Source organism: Peromyscus eremicus, chromosome 9 (assembly GCF_949786415.1).
Source record: "Peromyscus eremicus chromosome 9, PerEre_H2_v1, whole genome shotgun sequence".
Classification (NCBI taxonomy): domain Eukaryota; kingdom Metazoa; phylum Chordata; class Mammalia; order Rodentia; family Cricetidae; genus Peromyscus; species Peromyscus eremicus.
Window position 1 is genome coordinate 52,767,661 of NC_081425.1, and position 20,170 is coordinate 52,787,830.

The 20,170-nt window shown below is 48.1% G+C and overlaps 1 protein-coding gene and 1 long non-coding RNA gene across 2 annotated transcripts; one reads left to right on the top strand and one right to left on the bottom strand.

The window, feature by feature from the left end:
• Positions 1 to 1,805: 1,805 nt before the first annotated feature.
• Positions 1,806 to 5,790, bottom strand: Nkx3-1 (NK3 homeobox 1). Its single transcript, XM_059274356.1, has 2 exons — positions 5,471 to 5,790; positions 1,806 to 4,618 (listed from the first exon to the last, which is right to left on the bottom strand). The coding sequence occupies exons 1-2, from the start codon at positions 5,766 to 5,768 to the stop codon at positions 4,194 to 4,196; spliced, it is 723 nt and encodes a 240-aa protein (XP_059130339.1). The 5' UTR covers positions 5,769 to 5,790; the 3' UTR covers positions 1,806 to 4,193.
• A 6,463-nt stretch (positions 5,791 to 12,253) lies between these two features.
• Positions 12,254 to 12,869, top strand: LOC131919924 (uncharacterized). Its single transcript, XR_009381462.1, has 2 exons — positions 12,254 to 12,345; positions 12,599 to 12,869. It is a non-coding gene; the product is annotated as an uncharacterized LOC131919924 (long non-coding RNA).
• Positions 12,870 to 20,170: the final 7,301 nt, after the last annotated feature.

The following is a 20,170-nucleotide window of genomic DNA, read 5'->3' on the forward strand; positions in this document are numbered from 1 at the left end:
AGGAAACTGTCGCTCCTATGAGCCAATGTGACAGTGATCGGACACTATGTCCCTTTGTGGCTGTTGCTCTCGTCACAAAGAAACCGTACTGTTCAAGGTTCCACCCATCTTCAGGATGCGGCTGATGCAGGGGTCAAATGTCCCATCCCACTTTTCTCAAAAGGAGACCCCGTGGCTTTCGAGCTGCACGGAGTGGTGATGAACTTCAAGTCAGAGTCGCTGTCCTCGGCTCTGCCTGCTTCGCTGCCTTCCAGGGGCACCTGCCAAGATCCTCCAAGTTTTCGTGTACAACTCCCCATCATAGGGCTTGTTTCCAGGACACCCGAGCTAGGCGACCTTCTCTTTGTGGATGCTGCTCCTCCTAGGTTAGCTTTGCTGGGAGTGGCATTTATATCATCCTAGAAAAGTGATTTGACGTGTCCAGTTAAAAAGGAAAATAAACGTTGGATATAGGCCTCTCACACGTATTCGACCTTATGGCCACAAAAGGCTTCTTAAGGGAGGCTTCGGGGGAGCCAGCAGCATCAGACTGGTCAAAATTCTGCAGCTCTAGAAACTTCCACAGGAAGTAAACTGAAAGGCAGGTTGACAGTGTGTTTCTAGTGGCATGAGTATGTGGCATGCCAAGGGGAACCGATGGGGGAGGGGATGGCTGTGAGCTTAGCACAGATGTTAGGGAAAGTTGGAAACAGGACAAAAAAAAAAAAGGGGGAGTCAGAGGGGACTTTCTTTAAAGATGGGAGAGTTTGTTTAGTTTCCTGCATTAGTTACTTTTAAATGGTTTACTTTTTTTTTTAAAAAAAGAAGACGTCTGTTAATTTGCTGCAAGAGGCTTTGTAATTGGAGCGTTAATGGCCTTCTATGGGATGGGAGGGTGGCTATAGATTTGTGCAAATTAAACCTCATGGTTCGTGCCTGCTACAAGAAGCCCCACCTGTGTGTACAATGTACTTAAAGGATTAGGGCGCACTTTGAATTATGATATGTTTTACCTAAAGTAGGTGTCTTCCCCCGTAAGCTTTTATTTCCTTGAAGGAGGGAGGAGACCACCAACTCTCACAGGCCATTAGGTGCAGGAGGCACTTTGTGGGGCTTCAGGAAGGTTTAAGTGTAGGAGGATGGGGTATGCTGTTTACACGTTTTAGCGCAGTAATAAAACTTATCATCAACACTTGCAATCCCCTTTCGGAGGAGACAGGGTGGGATGGCTGTGGACTTGTGACTTCATTCTGGAGGAGGCATCACTTACCAGAGGTTAACAGGACTTTGGACACCGGTGACAAGTTTAGGAGTGAGAGAGTCAGGGAAGACAAGAAAAGGGACATTTTGAAATTTGCTGTGGTCACTGTGCTGTTCCCTCAGGGTCACTGAATATGTAAAAAGTCTTCATTTACACACAAGACTGATTATTTTATTTTTGAGATTTTTTTTTTTTTTGAGATGGGGTCTCATGTAGTAGGTTGGTCTCAAACTCACTATGTAGCCAAAAAATGACTTTGAACTTCTGATCCTCCTGCCTCCACCTTCTGAGTGCTGGGATTACAGGTGTAGCAGTAACAGTGGCTGCAGGTGATTATTCAGCACAGGCAGAAACGTCTTTTCCCTCCCCTTCATTTAACACAATGGAAGGAGAAACCACTGCTGAAAGAATGGCCCTCATTGGCTACGTGCTGTATTGCCACTTGGATTGATTTGGTGGTCTGTGGGCTTGTCAGGCCAGCCAAAGGAGCTGTGAGAACATGGCCCCTGGGAAAATGCACTAAAAAGAAACCGGTTAGTAAGAATCTGAAGACCACACACAGGTGTCTAATAAAAACACAGAGGCTTTATTTTAAAAACACTCACATGTTGCAAAAAAAAAAAATACATAGAAAAATAAAGTTTGATTAGAGTGCTTTACCAAACTTCAGGTCACAAATTTTATGTTACAGATCCGAGTGGGGTTTGCTAACTGACTCATGAAACAGGACAGAAATGGGTCACCCCGGTGATATGGTCCAAGGCACCATCCCATTCAGATGTTCGAGACAGCAGATTATGTGCCAAATATTTCCCACCAATTCAGGTGTGGGTGAATGACTACTTCCAGTGGGGAGAAAGCAAAATGGAGTTAAAATGATTTTAAACACAAGCCTTTCCTTCTTTTTTTTTTTTTTGGCCACACACTGTGCACCGTAGTAGTTTAATCCTAGGGGAAGTACATGCTGAAGAGGATTCAATTCAGAGTGGGAGCAGAGAGAAAGCTGGCACTCACTGTCGACTTTAAAAAGGCGGGTAAGAAGGAGAAGTGAGCTGGACTCTTCCGCCTTTGGTGCGGTCTAGTGCGGCCACAGAGGTCAGCAGCAAGTGGCAGCTCACAGTACTTTAACATGGGGCCTGGGCTGTGAAGAAAAATGGGGTGCCAGCGGCCAACTTTCTATCAACTCTCTCTGGTAGTTTTGCCACCAGCAGTCAATTGGCCCATTTAAAAGGAGGAAATTAAAAGATTTCTCACGGCACGGAATCGAGTGGTGGGATAAAGGGATTTCCTGGCCCCAGAAAGCCTCATTTGTAACAGTTGTGCTCCACCTCCCATAGCTCCCATCTAGCCGGTTACCTGAGGTAACAGGATGGAACTGGAAGGGCAAATGTTTCTCTTTTTACTCTTTTACCGTTTTAGGTAAGTCACTGAACACAGGTCTCCAGAGCATTTACACGGTTTGCCTGTGGATGGAAGCCGCAAGGATGTTGCCTTTTGAATACAGTTCCCCTTTCCTTAGAGCATCTTCCTGCAGAGCTTTCAGCCCCTGGCTTGCTGATTGGCCTGGGCTGACAGCCCTGCCCTGCCCAGGACCTCTCCATCTCCCTTAGACCCCTCAGTAGTACCTGCCCTTTCTTTTCTATTGTTTCTCCTTCTGCGTGAAAACCGGACAACGCTTAACCTCCTCTGCCTATGGGGATCCCCAGGACCCCAAGGCTGAAGCCTTTGAACTCATAGCCCCCCAGAAAGTCCTGTGAAAGCTGTAGTGATCTTCAACTCTGTGTCTTTAAATAAGGATTTGATGCTGAGTATTTTTAAAGGGAAGAAACAAGAATTGCTAGTTGTTTTTTTTTTTTAATTATGTCTTTAGGCCAATTTATAATCTGTCTGTGGTTAGGGTTTTGTTTGTTTGTTTTAAACCAAAAGAAGATAAAACTTGAGAGTAGGGGAGCAGATCTTAAGCTAAATAAGGTAGGCATGCATAGATAAGAAGCCTGAACTGAGATGTCCTGTAGGAAAGAACAAATAAAAGAAAAGAAAGGAAGGTTCTCTGTTATAAAATGATGGCACCTCTTTCATAAGGAAGTGTGAATTCAGACCTGAATCCTGACTCTTAAGTTCCTGTGCAGGCAGGAAGGGTGGGCAGAGGCCTTTTCTTCCCTCAGTCCCAATTGAGGCCTTCACCTGGAGTATGGAAACCCTCCAGGCCCTTGTTTGGGACAGGAAGAGCCTGTTTTGAGGCCACCCCTGCCGACAAACTGTTTACACAGCTTGTCTTAAACCCCACACTGTGTGCACCCTGCCCCTCTCAAGCGGCCCTGTAAATCCTTGAATTATGTACCACTGCAAAACGGGTAAGAGGTTAAAAATTCCACTTCCCACCCCCTTTATGTCCCGTGCCAACCTGCCTCCATCGCTAAGGTCTGTTTTCTCTTCTTCCAATCTTCCATTTACCCTCACTTTTACAAGGGCAGAGAGAAACCCTGGCCATTGTCCAAAGCCAACAAGAGACTTTTTAACCCAAGTTTAATTCAAGAGGACATCCTCAGCTAAAGGGTCCTTCTTCCCTTTGCTTGACCCTTTCATGATACCCAGTTATGGGAGACCAATGGAGTTGCAGCAACAGAATTCCTAGGAACCATGTAACCATTGCATCCAAAGTCACGCCAAGTTCTAGAAACAGACAAACTTGTCTGACTCTCTCTCCAAACAGGGAGCAGAGAGCAGTGAACTACAGAACACTTGGAACCGTGACTAGATACCAAAAATAGCCACTGCTCCAGATCTTCCACTGGCCCACCAGAGACGAATTGGAATATTCCCTGGGAACCCCCAACCATTTGAGTCTGCACACCTCTTGCTCCGACTCCTTGACCACAGCCATTCTGGCTTGTTCCCAGAGACCCCCAGGGAAGGCAGTTTCTGATCTACGCAGCTGTCATCTGAACTGTTGTTACCAGAAAGTTGGACGCCAGCTGCCCAGACAATAAAGGTACGGGTAGTAGGGGTAACTGGTGTACATGGAGACCAATGCGGTACCGGACAGGCCGTCTTCTTTCAGGGCTGGCAAAGACAAAGGCGAGCTCTTCTCCAAGACTCCCAGGTCTTCGGACAGCTGCTTTCGCTTAGTCTTATAGCGTCTATTCTGGAACCATATTTTCACTTGGGTTTCGGTGAGTTTGAGGTTCTTGGCCAGGTGAGCCCTTTCTGGGGCAGACAGATACTTTTGATGGCTGAACTTCCTCTCCAACTCAATCACCTGAGTGTGAGAGAAGGCAGCCCTGGAGCGCTTCTGAGGCTGCTTGGGGACTTGGGGGGTGCTTGATAAGGCGCCTGAAGTGCGTTCACAGTCCAACAGATAAGTCTCAAAGTGCCCATCTGGAGAAGAGCAGAGGAGGAGAGGGGAAAAAGTTACATGTTAGCCCAGAATTCAAGCCACTTTTCTGCTTTGCGCCAGAGAACAAACAGCCCACTGTCATCTTGGATACATTTCATTTATTTTTTTCGCCTGACTAAGGAACAACCCCGAAAGAGAAGTGAGTAGGTTTTTATACTATGTATTCCTTTCTAATAATCAGTGTGAACTAAACTTAGGGCTTAGTGTTTTACAGTTAAACTTACTGCCATGTTGTCCCATGTCAAGGAAACCGGGATCCTGGATGTGGGTAGCAAAGAGAGGTGGGAGACGCGAACAGGGAAACCGAGGCATCACGGAGACATTTAAGTAGGTGACTAAGGCTTGTGGGGATGAGCCAGAAAGCCTGGGTTGGTGGCCAGCTCATCTTCTGTCCCAACCCCTTTTCTGTTACTGCGGCTTAGGTACCAGTATGAGAAGTAATGGGCGAGGCTAGGGGGTAGGGGACAAAAGCCGACATGATGCTATTCTAAAGACCTAAAGGGACATCCATAATTTTATGGCTCGTGGCATGGAGATACAAAGGGAGCCTGGGGGTGGGCTTGATTTATGAATATTAATGGATTATTATTTTTTTTTTTCGTTAGTTCTAGTCGCCAGTGGTAACTGGCTGGAGTTATTGGAAAAGAGTCAAACTGATGGCAAAGTTGTTAGTGGCCCTCAAGGTTGATGCCCAAGGTGGCTCGGTGCCGAGGACGGTGAAGTCCTTCCCGTGGCCATGGGCCCCGCATGCCTGCATCCAGAGCTCGGGGCCACCAGCCTTGGAGCGGTCCTCTCCAGCGCAGCGCGCCCGCCTCCAAGTCTATTCCGCTTACCTGTCTCGGGTTCAGCCGGTGTCTCCGCGGGGCTGGGTCGGATACTTGACGGGCCCCCCAGAGCTACGACGTGACCTCTTGCTTCCTCAGGCTCTGGCGTAGGGTCCCTCCTCGGGTCTGGCTGGCGCTGGTGCTGTGGACTGCCTGTGTCTTGTCCCCCGCGCCGCTCTGCGCGGTCCCGCAGGATGTCCTGGATGAGGAAGGAGGTGAGCCGCTTGGACTGCGAGGGTGGCGCTGCCCAGGGACTGCGACCACCCGCCTCCGCCCGCGCCTCTCGGGGCTCGGCCGCCCTGAGCATCCCGCCTCCGCTGCGCGCCGCTTTTGCGCTCCTCCGGCTGCGCGCACTTATAGCCGCGGGGAGCGCCGCGCCACCTGCCCATTGGCCGCGGGGACACGGCTGCGCCCCGATTGGCTGCCACGGGCTCCAGGTGACCATGAAGAAGCCAGTCCTGCGCCCCGTAGGCTCCAGAGTCCTTCCTTGCTGTTCCTTTAGACTTCCCTGGTTCCCTTCTCACCACGGACTGCTCAAGCCATTTCCACAGGCTGGCTACAAACCCCAAATCCTTACTGTAATCGCGAGGTGGAAGACCTGAGTGTAGGTCTCAGAGACTGTCAAAGCGCCCTAGCCCACAGAGCTGAGCAAGCAGGTCTCTTATCACCTACCCTAACTGTGTAAATAACAAGAGAAATTGACAGCAGAGCCAGGTCTACTGAGTTTAAGGCTGTCCTAGGTCTTGCTGCCAGGTACACGCTGGCCCCACACTGGATTCCCAGGTCAAAGTAGTATGGCAATGTCACATTTACTGAGTTGGCATCACCAAGTACCTACTGTGATTCCAAGAAAGAATATTCTTAAGAAATAAACACTCAAGTCGGGTGTGGGCAGCGAATGCCTTTAATCTCAGGGAAGGGAGGCAGAGACAGGCAGGTCTCTGTGAGTTCGAGCCCAGCCTGGCCTATATAAGGAGTTCCAGGCCAGCCAGGGCTACATAATGAGACTCTATCTTAAACAACAATAACAGGAACCACTACCACCACCACCACCGCCACCCCCGACACACCTCAAAAAACAAAACAAACAAACAAACACACACCCCCCACAAAAAAAAAACCCTGAAAAAAATGAACACTCAAGCCCAGGCTCCCTATGTATGGCACTTAAATGTCACGTGGTTTGGAACAATGCTATCTTCATCTGAGGCCCCCAAATCTGGGACTTGAACCTCTAGACTCATAAACTAAAGCAACCGTCTATTTGCCTAACTAGTCGTGTTTTGGTATTTGGTTGTAGTGACAGAAACCTAAGGCAGGAAGTCTCCTTTCTCTGCCTGAGTGCAGCTCTGAGCCATGAGGTGAGTGATGTGATCGTTCCTTTGGATCACCCACTTGACCAGGGCATTAGTGAGGCTCACCTTTGGGGGTGCCTGTGAGGGTGTTTCCAGAGGGTAAACTGGGGTGAGGGAGGGGTCGATGTTTACCGTGGATGTGTGTAGTTCCATTTCTGCGGGTCAAGACAGAATAGGAATGGGGGAAAGAGGAGAGAGCGAGCTGTGTCTCCTGGCTGACTGAGATGTGAACAAACAGCTTTCGGCTCCTCCCGCTGTGACAGACTATACCCTCAAACTGTGGACCAAAGCAAACCTTTCCCCCTGATTACTTCTGTTGGATATTTGGTCACAGTTCAGAAAAAAAAAACAGCTGATAGGGGAGGTGCAGAACAGCAGTCCAGCTCTCCCAGTGTCCTCCAGTGTGTGTGCCACTGTGTCCACAGCAACGAGGGTCGGTTTCTCTGCATCCTCATCAGCATTTAGTGTCACTGGGTTTAGTTCAGCCATTACAATAAGTCCAGTGTTGCTTTATTTTAGCTTTAGTTTTGAGTTTGCACTTGACGGCTGATGATGGATGTCAATACAGCCAGGCACAGGTCTTCCTGGATGAGACAGTATAAAGTCCTAGTCTCAAAATAAATCCCAGATGGCTCAAAGATGTAAGCAGAAATAGGCACATGAGGAAATTGTTTTAATCATGCTTGTTAAAAAAATGCAAATCAAGGAGCTAGAGAGATGGCTCAGTGGTTGAGCACATTTACTGCTCTTGCAGAGGTCTCCAGTTCAATTCCCAGCACTGCGGCAGGCAGTTGTAAATTGCCTCTAACACCAGCTTCAGGGCCGCTGATGCTTCTGATCTCTGCAGGCACCTGCATGCACATACACACGGATATGCAAACATACACAGAAATTTTTTTAAAGTAAAAACCTTTTTTATAAAGGAAGAAGAGCTGGGTGGTGGTGGCACATGCCTTTAATCCCAGCACTCAGGGAGGCAGAGGCAGGTGGATCTCTGTGAATTTGAGGCCAGACTGATCTACAGAGTGAGTTCCAGGACAGCCAGAACTACACAAAGAAATCCTGTCTCACAAAGAAACCAAAAACAAATAAAAAAAGAAGAAATGCATATCAAAACCACATTGATATACTCCTTTCTATCCATTGGACTGGGAAAGATTTTGTTAAAGTGCCATCCAGACTGTGAAGAACTACTGTGGATAGAGAATAAACTGATTTGCATATTTGGTTGGCAACTTGACAGTATCTCTTTACACTAAAAATGAACATCTCCTTCAACACAGTTAATTCAGCTTTTGCCTTGGAAATTCATGAACACACAATGTCCTCTCCTGGGAACCTGTTTTTAGTCTGGTCACAGAGAATCAATTGTGTATATAAAAAAGTAGCTACAAGTGATCCATCTAACTCACATCCAGACATAGATAACAGAGTGGATGTGTATTCAGTAGGACAGTTGTGCCTGCTCAGTGACACACACAGATACTTTTTAAAAACTACAAACCTAGGGCCTGGAGAGGTGCTCAGTGGTTAAGAGTGCTCACACTCTTCTAGAAGACCTGCGTTTGGTTCCTGTCACCCACACCATGTGCTTTACAACCACCTGTAACTCCATATACGGCATCTATTTGCACACGAAAATACAAAGTCAAAAGAATCTTTTTAAAAATATTAATTTAAAACTTGGGGGTGGAATTGAAGTGAGCTCTCCTGTGCCGCGGTCTCCCTGGGGTTCAGATGCCCTCATTATGGGGATGTAGCTCAACACACTCTCACGTCTCATTATACTGTTCCCTTCCCTTCAGTCTTTGTCCCTGGGTTCTCCAGGCAGTTCGTTTCATTCATTAGACATTTGCTCCCTGAGAAGAAACTGGTTCCTCCTGCTTGTATCATCACTGTTCTTGGCATACAACAAGCGTTTAATAAAGGCTCACTGTCTGAATGTCTAACCTCTGTTACTATGGGGCATCATCTCACTGGCTGGTAGAATTCTCCATTGTGTCTGAAGGCAAGTCACAGGAAGAGAAGTGGGCTTCATCTCCTTGTTGTGTTTGTGCAGCTTAAACTGAGCGAGAATGACCAAGGGCAACAGGGAAGCCACAGGAGACCGTGGGAGGCAGAATAATGGGCACCCACAGATGTCCATCTACGGGTCCCTTAATCTGTGAATACTCTCTGCAGATGACAGGAGACGGGCTGCAGGTTGAATTAAAGTTGGTATCGAGCTAGATACCAACAGGCCACCTGAAGCAAGGGTAAAGCAATGGGATGTGAGAGTCTATTGGCCGTAGTTAGATTTGGTGATAAAGAAAGTCCTTGGTCAAGGAATATAGTAGCCACTAGAAGCTGAAGAAATGGCCTGTGGCCTGCAGAGATCCAGTTGGGACTTCTTACTTCCAAATTTAGGATAATCCATCTGTACAGTTTACTGGATTAATATGACCTTAGAGGGTTTTTTTCCCCCTTTTTTTCTTTTTTTAAATTGAAGCATATATTTGGATGCACAGCGCTAGCCTTTTATTGGAACTGCCTTTACTCATTGCCTTTCAGCCTTTAGCCATATTAAATCCAAGAATCCACTGAACAGTTTAGAAATGGTCTCATTAGATGCTAGAGATAGAAGGCACACCGGAACCATCAACTTCTTGTGTTCCTATGACAAAACTTCAGGTTTGAAGCGTCTCATGAAGCCCCAGCTAAACGATTTCCCTCACCTGCGTTCTGTCCCTCTTCCCACCCCCCACCCACCCACCCCCAGCAGCATCCAGTTCCACCTTGCACTGCAGGGGGCACTCCCAGAGCTGATGGAACTGTCCTGTGCATGTGATCATTTTTAGTAAGCGTGGGAAGACACACAGCCACAGAAATGACTGTTACGAGGAAAAGCATTTGCATACTCAGATCCTTAGGCTTGGGAAACAGCACCATGCAGGGTCATGGGAGAGGTGCCAGGGCTAGACAAGAGGCAAAAGGGTGCAGAGGAAGCCAGATCTTTATAGTGGTTTGCATGGGCAAGAAGGGGAGAGGCAGGGCACCAGTCCTGCAGACTTAGGATACCTCTGGCTGTGACCCTGCTTGTGTGGTGCTGGCGTCTGAGCTGACTTGGGCCAGGGAGTCTAGTGGCTTCGTTTGTGAGAGTTAGTTTGGGACCACGGACTTGATTCTGGTTGACAGGAATTTGCCAGCCCTGAGCAGTGCCCTTCCTCATCTGCAGAGCCCCAAGTTAAACTATCATAAAACACAGGATGAAATTTTTTCCTAAAGCTTGATGAATATTGCCCAGCAAGATGGCTCAGTAGGTAAAGCGATTTGTTGTGCAAGCCTGGTGACCTGAGAACCTGGAACCGAGGAAAAGGTGAAAGGAGAGAATCGTCTCCACAAAATCATCACAACAAGGACTGAAAAGGCATGGTGAGTGTATCATGTGTCTCTAGGGGATGCCGTTTTCACAATGTATGTTTTCCTCTTAAAATACCTTTCGAGACCTTCCGGATTCAGTTTTCTGCACGTATATTTGGATGTGGTGTTTTCTGGGGAGCCCCTTCGCTCGTTCAGAGAGACAAAAAGGGAAAAAGGGAGAGCCAGAGGGGGGGAGGACCGAGATGAGTCATGAGGAAGCACTTCCAGCTGATCCATATCAAAGCAGGAGGGGATGGAGGCTGCCACCCGCTGCCTGAGAAATGCCCAGCCTCCCCCCCCCCCCACCCGTGCACTGAGATGTTCCTTTCTCTTCTCGCTCTCCCTTCTTCACAACTTTTCACAATGCTATCTTCTTTTCCCTTTTTTGTATCCCTCCTTCAGACCTCTGTTCCAGTCCCCAATCCTCACTGAGAAAGGATGTATTGGGATGTTTCTTTCAGCAGAGACCCTATCTTTCTCAACACTAAAAAATCTTCTGTCACAGTGCCGGGTCTCTGGCTTTTCACATCCTGGGTTGGGGCAGAGAACACTTTCCCAGGGTTCTTGGATGCTAAGCAGTATTGGCGTTGAGACTTGTCCCTTTGTTATTTGGGGGGGCTGACCTGTAACACTAAATTTTGGGGTCTGCTTCTACCAAAATGTTCTTGTATATATTCTGATACATCAGAAGCAAGAGAGAAAGACTTCGGTTTTAGAGCTGCAAAGCCCAAGACCCCAAGGTTTAGGAGCTTCACCGGCTGTGACTTTTGCTAAATCATAACAAGGCAGATGGCTCTGAGAGACAGCTAAGGAGGGAAAGAGGGAGGGCGGGAGCTACAAGCCAGCTTATCCAATCAGGAACCTACTTTCCCATAAATAGTGTTAGCCCATTCCTGAGGACTTCTAGAACCTTTAGAATCTTATTTCTTCTAAGATTCCCACCTCTCTATATTGTTACCATGGCAATGACCTTTCAACATGATGCTCTGAGGAGAAATCTAAGCCATGGTACCTCAAGAGGACAGAGATAGGACCATGGCCCCTTAAAGCAGGCCATCTCAGAAGCCAGGGCCTTATTCAACAGCAGATTTCTCCTCAGCAGGCCTAGGTGGGCATTATGTGTCTTCATTTTTAACAAGCTTTCAAGCAAGATCCTGGGATCCCCACCAGTAACAAGTGGAAGTTGAGATCGCTGAGCAGTTCAGTGAAGGAGAAAGGATGCAGTATGATTGTGTGTGTGTGTGTGTGTGTGTGTGTGTGTGTGGCTATAGTACGCTCACTGGATGAGTCCACACCTCCCACATGCCTGGTCCCTTAGCCTCACTCAGAAACTGGCCAGGCTTCCTGTCTCACACCTGCCCCAGGACTCCTCTCCCTCTATCCCAAGACTTTGTGAACCTCAAGTGCCTGGGATTGTGACTGTTCCCACCAGCTTTCCCTGCACACCTGTCTCCGTGGCCCAAGGGGATCAGGCTTTGGAGAGCTTCAGTGGGCAGATAACATCAACCTCATGATGCCCCTCATCTCGTCCATGCTTGGCACCCAAGAAAAGCCATGGAGAAGATTTATTAAGCAATAGAAGCCCAAGAATATTTTTGCAAATAGTGCCCTGGTCATCAGCCCCCCTTCTCTTTCTCCGCAGCTGCTGGACTGTGTCTGCAGAAGTGTCCCCCGTCCTCTGACTGGGTGGCCGCTCCTGATCTGTTCAACAGCTTAGCAGAGGCCCTCACTTGGGAGACACATTGGGGATGTTTGTCTAGGGGAGGGGCCTTTGACCTTCCTGCAGCACTGACTACCCCTGGCAACTCGATACCTTCCCTCTGCCACTCTCGCTTGCTCTGAGAGTCTCCCGTGACACTGAGTCGTCAGAGCCTTGGTTGCTCTAGAGAGACCGTAATGATCATCAGAGGGAAGATGGGCCATCTGAGAAGGTTCTTAGACCTGGGATGGGGACATGGGCAATGACTTTGCGTGGCTCCGCAGAAAGTTCTACCTGCCTTGAAGTCGACAGGACCTAGGGAATCCATGGGGCTGTCTGAAAAGAAAGCTACTTTGTTCTAGGACTGTGTGGTCCAATAGATATTTTCCCAAACTCCATTTTGGACGGGACAGCCTTGGCCCACAAGGCAGGTATGGAAACTGCGAGCAATGAGTTGGTGCTGTGCCTGAGTCAGGGCCTGGCATTCCCAAACAGCAGTGGGACAGGCTGCGCCCGATGGTGTTTGGACAGCTTGGAAGGGAAGTGGCCACCCAGCGTTGGGGTTGGATGGAAGGGCAGACCCCCGAGACCACCCAGCAGCAGTGCCCAGGGCCTGCAAGGCTTTAGGACAGAGGACACCTTGCATTCTGGCCATGTGTTTATTCAGGCACCCCTCCCCCACAGGGAGCTGGAGAGAGGAGAAGAGAGAACAAGCCGAAAGACACACGGGTGTGGACAGGAAGTGTGCGAGACTCCTACGTACATACAGAGACTGAGATACGAGACTCGGGACATCATTTTGGAAGCAGGGAGACAGGTTCTAAGGGACTTGTCTGCAATCACACACCAGTGACTTAATCAGAACTTGGTCATCAATGCACAGGCCAGTTTTATTTCTGTCTTCTAAAACATTCTTTGTTTTCTTTTGATTGTTTTAAACTGAAATGGTTTTTTTTCCCCGTTTGTTCAGTTTTTGTTTTGTTTTGTGTTTTGAGACAGGATCTCATAAAACCCAGACTGTCTTCAAACTTCCGCCGTAGCTGATTTTGAACTGAGTCCCTTGTGTCCATCTCCAGAGTGCTGGGATTACAGGCAGGAAGGACCATACTTGCCTCCAATGTTCTTGAGAGAGAGAGAGAGAGAGAGAGAGAGAGAGAGAGAGAGAGAGAGAGTTGTTCCTTCTCTCCCATTTTCTCTATAGAGAAATGTGTGTGTGTGTGTGTGTGTGTGTGTGTGTGTGTGTGTGTGTGTGTTTTGAGGGGGAATAAGCAGTATAATTTTGGGCTGGATAGATGGCACAGTGGTTAAGGGTGCTTGCCCTTCTTCCAGAGGACCTGAAATTAAGTTCCTGGCACACATGGGCAGCTTCTAACTGCCTGGGACTTCAGCTCCAGGGGATCTGGCCTCAGAGAGCATCCCTCCACACGGCAGAGGCTCACAGACATACACAAAGAAATAACATAATGCGGTCTCAGCTAAAGCATATGTGTGTGTGTGTGTGTGTGTGTGTGTGTGTGTGTGTGTGTGTGTGTGAGAGAGAGAGAGAGAGAGAGAGAGAGAGAGAGAGAGGTCACACACATACCACGACACTTTGAGTTCCTGAGATTGAATTTACGCCATGTTTGTGCATCAAGCCACCTCTGTGCTGTGTTGCTGCCCTCTGGGTGTGGTGTGAATTGGTCCTTGTTTGTGAGGAGACTGGGGAGAGGTGTGGCAGAGGTGTGTGTGTGTGTGTGTGTGTGTGTGTGTGTGTGTGTGTGTGTGTGGTGGGGCAGTTGTTGAGAGGTGGCAGGTCACTGGGTTGTGCCCTCAGAACAGTGAATACTGGTCTTTAGAGCTTGCTCCTGAGAGGGAGGTTGTGAAAAACCAAGTGACCCCCACCCCCACCACACACAGTTTGGCTTCCTATCTTACTATAAGCGTGTGGCCATCAACCACATAATACAGCCAAGATGGGGCCTTGCCAGGGCAAAGGAGCTACCTGATCTTGGATTTATTACTTTAATAATGTGAGCCTAATAAACTTCTTTTTACACCATTCGGTCTCAGGCATTTTGCTACAGCAATGATGAGGCCAAATAAGTCACCTGTTTCTTGGTGGTAGACCTAAGGGCAAACCCAACAGGCTCGATGATATCCATTCTCCAAACCACCTAAACCCAGCGAAAGTCAGGCACGCTGAGTCCGGAACAGCTCAACAGGAAGGACTTGGTGGGAAGACACTTCTCCCTGGAAGTGCTTCTGAGACTGGAAAGAGGTGAGTAGGAGGGCAGAGTCAGTTGTGACACATGCCTTCAATCCTAGCACTCAGGAGGCAGAGGCCGCTGATCTGTGAGTTTGAAGCCAGTTCGCTCCACAAAGTGAGTTCTGTTCCGAGTTGTTTCTCAGCAGTTTTATTTTTGCTGGCTTTGGTGGTGCCGGCCTGCAGTCTCAGCATTCAAGATGCTGAGGCAGGAGGTTCATGAGTTCAAAGAGCAGCATGGACCACTGTCTCAGAACAAGCAAACCAAAGACAGACACAAACAAAAGTCAAAACCAGTTACATCTTAGAATAAACGTCCACACTTTGCCCTGGACAGGAGACCTACAAACAAGTGTGTTTATAGTCTAGTCTGACACATTTGTAAGGGTGACCTTGGGTAAATCCTTCAGCTTCCCTAATTTCGTCAACTGCAATGATGCTTTTGATGGTTACGTCTGAATGGAGGACACTAATTCACTGTTCAGCACCCAGTGTTTTTCCTAGGAACTGTCGTACTTATGGGATCCTATGTCTGCTGGTCACACTCAGCCATCAGAAAAGGGGTGGACTTTACCTGACTAAGAGGAAACAGGAAACACTGCTCACAGCAGAACCAGGAGGCTTTGGTGGAGGTTCAAGGAATGCAGGGCAGTCCCTCATTCCCTGGAGAAAAATGGAAGCAATGGCGTCCTCTGGTGGCCATTTAAAATTCTGCAAGCAATGTCAATTTCCTTTCCACTCAGGTTTGTGAGGTGTCCCTAATCGGGGTGCCGAGTCTCATGGGCATTTGAGATGTCTTATACAATGTCAGACATCTGAAAGAATCAGTACTTCCTTATTCACTGGGCTTTCCTGGTGAGGCTGTGATTTAACACACTGAGTCAGAAAGCAGGCATCAGGTGTGAATCCTTGGCACAAACGGCTGCATGGGCTTGGACATTATCCTAGAAGTCAGAACCAACATTCTTCAAAGATAGTAGGAAGCCTTGGGATTCAGTGGGAAAAAAGTGGATCTAGAAGCCTCAACTTGGGCTTCTGCTTGTTGATTCAGATTACCCTTTTAATCACCTTGAGCGTGAGTTTGCTAATTTGGGGGCGTGTGTCTTCCACCCTGAGCCCTTGGTTTCCATGCAGTTGGTACCTTGTGTTTCCCTCTGCATTCTTGCATGCAGACATCTGTCCTTTTCCTGTACTCATCCAAATTCTGCTTCTCCTCATTAGGGGCCCTGCCCTGACCCCTTCTCTTTGCGGGTATCTCCTGGACCACTTGGACTTACTTTGTTTTGTAAGCATCCCTTGTCCTCATATCTGTTGCTTTTCTAATGACATGCCTATGTCCTTTGTCAGTGAAGACACCTGTTGGGTTACTGTAACAACAACCACAATAGCAGTGGCTTTACAAAAGAAGAAAGTTACTTTTCCTTTCAGGTAGCAGTTGGGGGCTACGTGGATAAAAGCTGATACAATTTCAAAGTGTTGGGTGCTGGGCTTCTCCCATCTTATTGCTCTTTCAGCAGTTAAGATCTCTGCTACTGCTGCCACCACTTCATCCCTATTTTTTTTTAAAGATTTATTTATTTATTATGTATACAGTATTCTGCCTGCATATATACCTGCAGGCCAGAAGAGGGCGCTAGCTCTCATTACAGATGGTTGTGAGCCACCATGTGGTTGCTGGGATTGAACTCAGGACCTCTGGAAGAACAGTCAGTGCTCTTAACCACTGAGCCATCTCTCCAGCCCCACTTCATCCCTATTCCAGCCAGCCACAGGAAGAGGACGGAAGAACCCTTCCATGGAAGGGTACCTCCTGGAAGGTGCACCCATTATTTCCACACACATCTTTTAAGTCAGAACTCTGTTGCTTGATCACTGCCAACTGCAGAAGAGGCTGGGAAAACACCACCTTTAGCTGAGAGGACGTAGCTAGACTGAAACTGGAGGTTCCGTTACTGAAGAAGGAGAGGAACAGTGGATGATAGCTAGACCCCTCTGCCGCACGTGTCCCCACTGCAAGTGCCCATCTAGGACCCAGTGTCACCAGTGAACGAGATGAAGGGTTCCTTCCAGCTAGAGTTGAGTGTCTCCTTCCCCATGTCCCTTGTGACCTTTGCAGTATCTTTTCTTACCAGTTTCCTCCCCGTCTTAAGAACAGGACTCTGTTCTATGCACTTGCGTCTTTCTGTCCCCTTTCTTGGTCCAGGGGAAAGTGTGTTAAACTTAGCAGTGGGTCCTTTGTGGATTTCTGAGCATGTTCATGTGGGTGCCCTTACATGTGTGGCTAGGAGTGCATGTGTGTAAAGGCTAGAGGTCAATGCCAAGTGTCTTTAGTCACTCTCCACTTTATTTTTTGAGGCAGGGTCTCTCACTGAAGCTGGTGTTCATCCATTCACCTTGGCTGCCCGGATGATGAGCTCCAGGGACCTGGCTGTCTCCTCTACTCCCAGCACTCAGGTTACAGATTTATGCCACCATAAATTTCCTGTGTAACTTCTGGGTCTCTGACCTCAGGGTCTCATGCTGGTGCCGCAGGCACTTTGACCACTGAAACATTTTGCCAGCCCTTAGGAATATTTTTGAATGAGGCTAGTCTTCGCCCCCTTCCCTGTGATGCTTGGTGGAGGAATACTCCTTGATTCTTGCTATCTGAACTTAAACTGACCAACAGGAGAGATGAAATGAGAGACTTTCTTCCTCTCCATGGCTGTGGCCCCTGGGTGTCACAAACTCTTAGGGTCCCTGCTACCAGGGCTCCAACAACCTCCACCAGGAATCAGATGGCTATCACAGCAAGAGAGGGAGTTCTTCTACTGGATTCTGACTCGCCAAGTCAAAGCCTGAGAACCTTGTGGGGACATGTAAGAAAGCTAAACAGCAACAACTCATTTCTTGATCCGTGTAACAATCAGTAAATAGAACCCAGAGTCCCAGCTCCTGGACAGGCCGAGGACGGAAATACACTGCCCAGACCAGACCCTCTTTGTTTAGAAAAGACAGACATGAAGGTGAGTGCTTTGTGACACTGTCCTGGGGCTCTGAAACCTGGACACTGAGACAGGCTCCCCTGGGGACTGTGGAGATGAGGCCTGGGGGTGGGTGGGGTACACAGGACAACAGACAGGAGTTATGATGAAAAGTTTGGCTCACTAAAGGCCTTGCTTAGGATTCCATTTCCTGGGCCACAGGTTTCAGGCAATTACTCTGGGCTGGTGACAGGAGGAGGCAGCAGTCACTGAGGCATGTGGGGGAGGAGGCCGGCTGGCCTGAGATCAGCTTCAAAGGACAGCCCCTGAGACCTAGACAGCACTCTGAGGCTCCTGTCAGCTGCTGGGCAGATCTTGGCTCCCTTACCCTGGAATCTGGACAGCATCACCAAGATCCACCTTTTTTTCCCTCGGGTTGATGCTGGAGATTGAGAGGTGCTAGATGGACCTAAATAGAATCTGAATCCCTGCTGTTGGAGGAGGTGTGGCTTAGGAGAAGAAACTTGGAGGGGGTGCTGAAAGTTCCCACTTGCTGGCTGTTGAATGTAGGCTGGGAGCCCCTGGAGGTTCAGAATACACAGACATGTATATAAAGATGGGAGAAGAATGAAAAACACAAAAACAAAACAAAACCAGAAAAACTTCAAATGTAGCTTGCCCTGGGGCCCGGAGGTGCAGTGGTATCTGTTCCCACCCAATGCCACCCCACCCTCTCTGTACTTTTTATCCTATGTGTGCTACTGTTTCACCTGCATGTAGATACACACATCACATGTGTGCCTGCTGCTTACAGAAGTCACTGATGGGTATTGGATCCCCTGAAACTACAGTTGAAAATGGTTGTGGGTGCTGGGAACTGAGCTAGGGTCCTCTGCAAGAGCAGCAAGTGCTCTTAACTGCTGATCTGCCTCTCCATCTCCCTGTGCTAACAACAACAGAACACCCAAAGAAACTCAAAAGAAAGCAGGGTCTCCTGTACTTCAAGCTGGTCTCTCACTCATTGGATAGTCAAGGATTGCTACGCAGCCTTGAACTTTTGATCCACCTGCCTGTATCTCCCGAGTGGTGAGGTTACATGTAGGCGTGAGCCTATGCCTTCCGTATGCGGTGCCAGGGATTGAACCCAAGGCTTGAGGCAGGTTAGGTGAGCACACAGTCAGCTGAGCCACACCCCCAAGCCTCGACACTTTAACATTATATAATCCTTTAACTTTTGTTTTTGGTTTTCATTTCCTTATGGATACTGGGGGTTGACCACATCTCCCACTGAGATTACCCCTAGTCCTTGTTTGTCCCCTTTTGATGCAGTCCAAAAGTCCGTCTGCTGCAGCTTTTACTGGTAGCATAAAGAAAACAAAGTCACTTGATAGTTATGGGGTTGGTAGGAAACTTTGGAGGTAGGTACTCACAAAGTCACAAGACCGAGAACAGAGGGTCAGGGCCGTAGTTACACTTGTCACTAACTCGGTGTGACTGTCACCTCTGGGGCTCTTGCATAGATCTTCTGTTGGATGGGAGTAGTCATCCCTCAGGGTCTTTGTGAAACTGGTTCTAGGGCATCCCTTCCTTAGATGCCAAAATCCATGGATGTCAGATCTTTTGTTAAAACAGTACAGTGTTTGCACAGACAGCCCTCCATACACAGGTCCCATCCTGTATCTGCTAGGTGTCTCTAGGTGACTGAGGGTTCTCACTATATTAGATATCGCTTCATATGCGGGGACTCAGCACAGTATTTAAGGGAAGGGAACTCTCACTTTCTGGAACTATTGGAGATTTTTTTTAAATATTTAAAAAAATATCCAAAATTGGTTGCATTTGTGAATAGAGAGGGGTCAGCTTGCCTGTATCTGATGGAAGAGGTGAATCCTGAGTGAAATAATGGAGTAGTTATGAGGGTAGACCAGTGGTAGGTGGGTATTCACTACATCCATAGAAATCTAGCATTGGGGATGTGTCTCAGTGGTAGAGCACTTGCCTGGCATGCGCGAGGCCCTGGGTTCATCCATAATAACACACACACACACACACACACACACACACACACACACACACACACACACTGAGAGAAAGAGAGACAGATAGACAGAGACAGGCAGACAGAGAAAGCAACACATGCACACACACAAATACACACATAGTCATATGTATGCGCACACACACACACACAACTGCTCACAACTCTTCACAAATGAAGAGAAGCCCACTAGCAGGTAGATCATTGCCCAGCAAGTCACAGTAGCAAGAAGAGACAAACCCCAGCTGTAGATTCCAGCTGTGCCCATGAGAAATGGCACCACTAAAGAAAGCAGTGTGACTTTTCCCAGCTATAAATGACCTACAGTATCGGTTAACACAGGCATTAAAGTACACACACCTAGTACCTTCTAGTGCAGCACACCAACTAACCTAAGTTACACCCAACAGCCTGGATGCATCCCCACGCAGTACATGGAATAAAGGAGGCCAGTCACAAAAGAGTCCACACAGGTTGATCCCCAGTACCCCTCAAAACCAGACACAAATTACAGCTGAAGGAAGCATCCACATGACCAGATCCATAATAAAAAGACTGAAAATCTCCATCTCAGCAGCTGGGACCTCCTCTGGGGGATGGGAGAGGAAGAGGAGGGGTTGCATTTTGGGAGGGATATGGGGAGCAGAGCTGTAGGAGGGCAGGCACCCCATGATTGAGTGGTTAACTGTGGATTGTTGACAGAATCTGTTTACTTCACAAGTGTCCTTTAAACAGTGTCTAGATGTTTTATGTAGCGTTCTGGACATAGTATCTATATATCTCCTAGTTTTAAAAATGAAAGGGTGTGTGAAAGCAACAGAGAGCCACCCAGAGTTAGAATGATGGCCTCGGAATTCTTGCTCCTTAGTTTTACAGATGGGGAGAACAAGCACAGAGGGGTTAGAAGGCCGACCCAAGGTCACAGAGCATGTTCCCAATTAAACTGGGGCCAAAGTGATACAACAACTAACTCTCTATCATCCTTCCAAAGGGGAGGGCTCAGGGCACTGATT

What these genes read in the sequence shown, in the direction of transcription:
- Nkx3-1 (XM_059274356.1), bottom strand. Translation starts at nt 5,768, where the DNA reads ATGCTCAGGGCGGCCGAGCCCCGAGAGGCGCGGGCGGAGGCGGGTGGT. An exon ending in ACCGGCTGAACCCGAGACAG is followed by an intron (nt 4,619 to 5,470) that starts GTAAGCGGAATA and finishes GCTCTTCTCCAG; the next exon opens with ATGGGCACTTTGAGACTTAT.